This window comes from Oncorhynchus gorbuscha, linkage group LG03 (assembly GCF_021184085.1).
Source record: "Oncorhynchus gorbuscha isolate QuinsamMale2020 ecotype Even-year linkage group LG03, OgorEven_v1.0, whole genome shotgun sequence".
NCBI lineage: Eukaryota > Metazoa > Chordata > Actinopteri > Salmoniformes > Salmonidae > Oncorhynchus > Oncorhynchus gorbuscha.
Genome location: NC_060175.1, coordinates 29,399,385 through 29,406,608, shown reverse-complemented (window position 1 = coordinate 29,406,608; position 7,224 = coordinate 29,399,385). Strand labels below are relative to the sequence as shown.

The 7,224-nt window shown below is 44.7% G+C and overlaps 1 protein-coding gene across 2 annotated transcripts; it reads left to right on the top strand.

The window, feature by feature from the left end:
* Nucleotides 1–260: 260 nt before the first annotated feature.
* Nucleotides 261–6,755, top strand: LOC124030908 (probable nuclear hormone receptor HR38). 2 transcript variants are annotated; one of them, XM_046342036.1, is made up of 7 exons: nt 261–405; nt 2,779–3,611; nt 3,823–3,952; nt 4,225–4,388; nt 4,661–4,863; nt 5,055–5,233; nt 5,503–6,755. In XM_046342036.1, exons 2-7 carry the CDS (start codon nt 2,781–2,783, stop codon nt 5,763–5,765), a joined length of 1,770 nt encoding a protein of 589 aa, XP_046197992.1. In that variant the 5' UTR covers nt 261–405; nt 2,779–2,780; the 3' UTR covers nt 5,766–6,755. The 2 variants fall into 2 exon arrangements, with proteins under 2 accessions (XP_046197992.1, XP_046197993.1); XM_046342037.1 differs by having other exon boundaries at nt 268–416.
* The last annotated feature ends 469 nt before the right edge of the window (nt 6,756–7,224 follow it).

The window sequence follows — 7,224 nt, the reverse complement described above, 5'->3', positions numbered from 1 at the left end:
ACAATGTAATCATCTGACGTTTATTTTTGGCCTATTCCAGGCAGTTATAGCTCTACGCGTGTAACCAAGTCTAAATTTAGATCAAACGTTCCGCCGTCGCTTGCGTCAATGGAATCCCGAGCGTGCGTCAGAGTATAAGAACGTCTGTGTGAGAACGATGCCATTGGCTCCTGACCCGGAAAAATCACCGCCCCTTTGCTATTTTTGCGGAAAGACACGCCTAGAGCCGGGGCCACCCGACGTAACGGCAAAATAAAAGTGACTGTATATATTACACTCTACCCGAAGTCTGAAGATTTCATTCCCCTTCTGAACTGTAGACAGAGGTTTAATACACTTGATGCTTCTCCATCACTCGGAATAAATGAAAATCTGTCTAAGGAATTTAGAGGATTTATAGATCAGGTTAGTAAAAGGTATTTATTATTATTTTGCATGCATGCTAGTGGTCTTCACTGTTTTGTTATGGATCCGATTGGCAGGGATGCTTTTTTAATCTTCGAAAACTTTACCCTCCTAAAGAGCTTACTTATTGAATGATTTGTGGCATTTTAGCCTACTTGCAATGACTGTAAATTTGTTTTCTTGATCATGTGATAAAGTAGCCTTGTTTCATTCTATTTTCGAATGACATATACAGAAAAGGCCATGTTTAGATGCTATACCATTCGAATAGGCTACAGCTGCTTAAAACTGTTCATCAAATAAAAGCTTAATAACATGTCAGACCAAATGATAGATGTCTTGGATATCATTGTCGACTTGACTGCATTCAACATTGATCGCTATCACGCTTGTGAATTGACGATGTGTTGGTCTGTGTTGTGTTGCAACCAGCCGCACACTCCCCCAGTTCTCTATCACTGACTGATTTTTGCCTCGCACGTTTCAAAGGCTATCTCTAGACTATGCTGTTTGACAGGGCTATTTTATAGGGCCTTTTATATGGGGCCAATAGGGGTGTATTGATGGTCTGAAATAGTTGAGAATATGAGTGGTAGGCTATTTATAGTTTTGTAATATTTGCTCTTCATGGTCAGTTATTAACTTAATCCATGTGTATTATTTTATTATATGAAATAAATAGGCTGATGCATCACATTGTTATCAACTTAAGCTACTAATGAGAAAGATCAGACAGGTGGCGATGTGGCCAGTAGTTTTACTGGGTGTTCAAGAGGAGGCAGTGGACGTATTGGATGTCTCACTGTTGTCTCTCTTGTCCTCATCTTATCAGATGCACACATATCCTCTGCGTGCATGTTACACATGGGGTTCAGAGGTTAACTTGTGACCTTTTGATGTAAGCACCCTTTGTATAGGTCAATGATGTTTCTTACTTTAGTTTGTGTGCATCAAGTGTATAGTTTCTCTCACCAAAGCACATGCTAAGAGGTAAAAACACAAGTCACTGTTTAGGGGCAGAATAGCTTACACCCAGACATGTTGTTGGTGATGATACACTATATATACAAAAGTATATGGACACCCCTTCAAATGAGTGAATTTGGCTATTTCAGCCACACCATTGCTAACAGAGCCCTGACCTCAACACCATCAAACACCTTTGGGATGAATTGGAATGCAGACTGCGAGCCAGGCCTAATCGCACAACGTCAGAGCCTGACCTCACTAATGCTCTTGTGGCTGAATGGATGCAAGGTCCCACAGCAATGTTCCAACATCTATTGGAAAGCCTTTCCAAAAGAGTGGAGGCTGTTATAGCAGCAAAGGAGGGACCAACTCCATATTATTTTGTAATGAGATGTTCGACAATCAGGTGTCCACGTACTTTTGGTCATGTAGTGTATAAACAGGAAAAAGCAGTGATTCCACATAAATTCAAGTATTTAGCATAATTGTTTATTTTATATTGCTTTTAGTCATGCCAGAATATCTTGAGATATTCAAAGTTTTGACTGACCAACAGCCTTCATTGCGATTTTAACTGAAATTGAATTAAGACAATAATTAAGATATGAATTAGATCAGATGATTACAGCTACAGATTAGTGAAAGAACGCCTCCTGGAGAAAAATCCTCCAGATCTGATATGGACAGTTCTGAAAGGTAGACATGAATCGCATAGACATGTCCAGCTGCTAAAGACACCTTAGCATTTCGCCACATCCCTCCGCTCCGCCAGACCTGTCACCTTCCCCTCTTCAGCTGGCATTTAGCCCACGTGGAACCCAATCCCCAGACCTTGGGAGGAGGGTTGCCCTGTTCATAACCGAAGGGGTGGGTTTCAAAGCATTCAAAGCCAGTAACCAATATCCTCCAGCAAGACTATCTCCCCATCAGCCAGTCAGCCGGCTTTCCAGGCTTTCTCAGAATCACCAAAGGGGTACCAAGAGACCTAAAGCTGTGGCAGCGTGAGGAGAGGGGGGAAGTGTTTCTGTATGGGATGATGTCAGGATGCGCTATTGGAGAGGTGTTAAAAAGGGATCCCTAAGACGGGTTAAGTTTCTTTACTGTTGTTGACTTAAGTGATTAGTAAGGAGGCTTGCAGATGCTGGTTGTAGAGTTGATTACAGGTTATTGCACCTGGTTTGGCTGGAGTGATGGTGAACTTGGAGCGTACGGCAGGTGGGCCTATAGGGTCTACTCATGCTACATTACTCAACATAAATGGCACCATTTAAATTATTTCATAATTTCAGCAGTTATGTTGGCATCACGTTTTGATAGAGAACAACAATTAAGAACAGCGACTACAGAATGCAACTATTTGGCTTCAGAATTTTTTCTAAAATATTGTTTTATGTCTTTTTTTAGCAATGCCCTGTGTTCAAACTCAGTATGGAACTGTGCCCTACGACAACAACTACTTTATCTCTGAGTTCCTGAATCCTGACCTCAGTGCTAAGCCAGCCATGGACATCGGTGCCCAGCGGGACCAGCTCACCGCCTCCTCCCTCCCCAGCATCAACACCCTGGTGGGCAGCGGCTACGTGGGCGAGTTTGACGCCTACTCGTGCCAGATCACCACCTCTGCCTCCAATATCCCCTCCGGCCCCGCGGCCGGCGGCAGCTCCAGCCCTCAGGCTCAGCACTCAGCCTTCAAACTGGACGACCTCCAGGTGTACGGCTGCTACCCGGGCTCCTTTGCCCTCAGCTACCTCGACGAGACGCTGTCCTCCTGCGGCTCCGATTACTATGGCAGCCCTGCGTCGGCCACCGCCTCCCCACCCACCCCGGGCTTCCAGAGCCAGCCTGGCTCGGCCTGGGACTCCCCCTTCAGCCCCTACTCCCCAGGCCCTGGGTGCTGGGTGGCTGATAAGTCAGGCTTAGCTCAGCAACCCTCCTTCTTCACCTTCACCCCCCCGGTGGAGCAGCATTCCCCCCTGGGGCAGCATCAGGGCCCCCAGCAAGGTGAGGAGGACCCTTTCTTCCAGCCCTCACAGCAGCATGCCTCCCCTCTCCATTACACCCCCTTATCCCTGGACCAGGTGTCCCTGGACAGCCCCGGGCTCATGGAGGGGCCTATGTTGTCCCCTAAGATCTGTAGCCCCGGGGCCAACGAGGGTCGCTGTGCGGTGTGTGGGGACAACGCCTCCTGTCAGCACTACGGGGTCCGCACCTGTGAGGGCTGCAAGGGCTTCTTTAAGGTAGGAAGCTTAACAGTACTTATATTATTATTATTTCGCAGGCTGGCTGCCTCAGAATTTTTTATAATTCAGTTGCACATAATAACCTATTCATACATTAACTTGGCTCCAGTTCCAGTAGAAGTGTGATTATAAAAGAGAAAGGGGAACATTGAGAAATGTGCAGGAAAATAATCACACTGTTCTTTGTTTTTATTTTCCCTTCTTGCAGCGAACTGTACAGAAGAATGCTAAATATGTGTGCCTAGCCAACAAAGACTGTCCAGTAGACAAGCGGAGGAGGAACCGGTGCCAATTCTGCCGTTTCCAGAAGTGCCTCGTGGTGGGAATGGTGAAAGAAGGTAATGCCATGTTACACCCCCTTAAAGCCTTCAGTGACTATTATATTTGATGTGAAACCCAAGCTTGAACTGACAGTCATGTGAAACCCAAGCTAAGAATGACAGCAATGCTAAGCTGAAGCTTTACAGTGCCCACTCGTAGAAAAAGAGAAACTGAAATAGATATAGCAATTGTTTAGCGAAACAGAGGCTTGCGGTGACAGTCATATAAGAATCTCAGACACGTACAGTCAGTGAGAGTATTTGTTATTATTTCTCTCTCTCACTTACAGTCGTCCGCACAGACAGCCTGAAAGGTCGCAGGGGTCGTCTGCCCTCTAAACCCAAGACTGTACCAGAGTCAGTGTCCACCACCCCACCCATCAACATCATCACCTCTCTTGTCAGGGCTCACATAGACTCCAACCCCGCCATCGGAAAACTGGACTACTCCAAGGTAAGACCTCCAGACCTTGTCATGTGACTCATGGAACAGCATATTATTGGTTGTCTGTTAAGTGCCTACAGTAGCTCGTCTTTGCTGTTGAATCTCTCTCAGAATTTAGCCCATTGCTGTTGCTAAAGTTAAGCTTCTTGCTTTAATATCGTTGTATGTAATTCATCTTCTTTGATTGAAGTGATCTCGATCACATTTCACACTATATGTTATGATGAGATGGACATCAGAGGCAGTGAGTCATCCATTTCTTTCCTCTTTCCACTCCTCAGTACCATGAGACAGTGGTCAGCCTATCAGAGAAAGAGGATGCCAACGACATCCAGCAGTTCTACGACCTGCTGACTGGCACCATGGATGTGCTGCGGAAATGGGCCGAGACCATCCCAGGATTCACCGCCTTCTGCCCAGAAGACCAGGAGCTTCTCCTGGAATCTGCTTTCGTGGAACTCTTCATCCTCCGGCTAGCATACAGGTATAATTACCACTGTAAACATGGTCTGCATCCCAAATGGCACCCTATTCCCTATGGGCCCTGGTCAAGAATGATGCAGTTAATAGGGAATAGACTGCCATTTGGGACGCACTAATTTACTGTATAATTCCTTAAAAACAAATGTGCACCCAATGTTTCTGCAATATATGTTAAGGCTGTTCTGTCTCTAGGTCGAGTCCTGAGAAGAACAAGCTGATCTTCTGCAATGGTGTGGTACTTCACCGTATGCAGTGTGTGAGGGGCTTTGGCGACTGGATCGACTCCATCATGGACTTCTCCCAGAGCCTCCACCGCATGAACCTGGACGTGTCCTCATTCGCCTGCCTCGCAGCACTCGTCATCATCACAGGTGAAACACATTCACATGCAAACACACGAAGACAGACGGACAGACGGACGGACGGACGGACAGAGACAGACAGACAGACAGACTTTCACTATACTGTTCGTTTTAGTGAACCCCTTCTCTGCTCCACTAGGAGTTGAAAGCAATAAGTCTGGTAAGTTCTGGTTACTCAACTGAAACACTCATACTATATGCTTGTGGTATATAGCCTGTCACAAGCCCATTTATTAATGTGTCTGATCAAGAGGTTTCTCCTTGTTGTTTCTCCTCAGATCGCCATGGCCTTAAAGAACCCAAACGGGTGGAGGAGTTCCAGAACCGCCTCATAACCTGTCTGAGGGACCACGTGGCCAGCAGTGGCTCCGACGCTGGGCGGCCCCAGCCCAACTTCCTGTCCCGTCTGCTAGGGAAGCTCCCCGAGCTGCGCACCCTCTGCACGCAAGGCCTGCAGCGCATCTTCTACCTGAAGCTGGAGGACTTGGTCCCTCCACCACCCATCGTAGACAAAATCTTCATGGATACCTTACCTTTCTGAAAAGACAGATAAAAAGATGAAGAGGAGTGATTAAGTGATGATGCTGAGGGGACAAAAATATGATAAACTGAGGAGGTGAATAGGGGGCCGTTGTCTGTGTCCATTACATTTGGGACTTATAGGACCCCCCCCACTGAAGTGGCATCTCCCCTTTCCAGTGCACTGACTTGATGAAAAGTGTCTGATTCTGCCTCTGGTCCAGTGTCTAAAAGTGAGGACTTAGACTGTATTTTTCTCACATTTAGTTTAATAACAAAAACCTGTGGGTGACAGAATTGGATGTTTATTTTCCAATCTGTGGAATTATCCTGGACAATGCATTCAACAAGAGAGAGGAAGACATGAGATAACATTTCTAGTTTTTGGTCTCTTTTGTAAGTGTGACTTTGTAGAGTGGCTTTATCGCTATGCAAAATGTGTACGTTTGTGTTTTTGCACGCTACAAAATATTGAGAGACAGTTGGTGTGTATGTACAGCTCTGAGGGGGGAAAGCAGGCATGTTCACACCTGAACACCCACTTAAACCTAAGTTCTCAAAAATCCTATTGAGTTTCCAAATCCCAACACAACTTAATTTAGTAGCTGTTCAAAGTTGACACATAGGGAGGCCAACAGTGTCAAACGCTGGAGTCTCCAGTCCACTAGCCTTTCTCAAAGACAACTGTTGCGTCCTACATTTCAAAGTGAGTATTTTCAGTGAAACCATAATAATAATAATAATAATAGCCATTTGTAGTCCTGATACCACACATTTACACCTATAGAAGTTCGGACCAAAGGGTAGCTGTCTATCTGTCTGCAGTGACAGCTGGCTATTGTTGTGACATTTACAGCTCATCAACCATAAAGCCTTAATGTACTTTACAGGCCCAGTGCAGTCAAAAATGTGATATTCCTGTGTTTATATTTATATTTTCACACTATGAGGATGGAATAATACTGTGAAATTGTTAAAATTATGATAATGCCCTTTTAGTGTAAGAGCTGCCTGAAATTTCAGCTTGTTTTGGTGGGATGGAGTTTTGGCCTGCCTGGTGACATTACCAGGTATTAAATTAGTTAATAGACCAATAAGAAAGAGAGTTCTAAACCTTTCTGCCAATAACAGCTAGTTTTCAGTTTTCCCCTCCCTACCCAAAATTCTTGCTAGAGAAATTGCTTTTTGCTAAGAAGCTATTTTTGTTTATTTTTTTACCATTGTAATTGAAAAAAATCACAGTAGGGTACTTACTTAATTGTAACCCAGAAATGATTTGATATTGAGATAAAAATGGCTGCATTGGACCTTTTAAAAGGTGTCATAAGTTTTACTCATGCCACAATGCAACAAGTATTGCGGTTCTGTAATGGCAAGAGAATCATATCACTGAAACTATTTTTTTCCCCTTAGAACTTTATAGGAATGAGTCCTTAAAAAGAGAAAAATGCCAGCAGAATTACAATGTTTAAAAAGTGCCT

Bases quoted from the DNA above. Each gene is read 5' to 3' on its own strand.
- LOC124030908 (XM_046342036.1), top strand. From the start codon at position 2,781: ATGCCCTGTGTTCAAACTCAGTATGGAACTGTGCCCTACGACAACAAC. The intron at 3,612-3,822 runs GTAGGAAGCTTA...CCCTTCTTGCAG, and splicing joins GCTGCAAGGGCTTCTTTAAG to CGAACTGTACAGAAGAATGC. The intron at 4,389-4,660 runs GTAAGACCTCCA...TCCACTCCTCAG, and splicing joins GAAAACTGGACTACTCCAAG to TACCATGAGACAGTGGTCAG.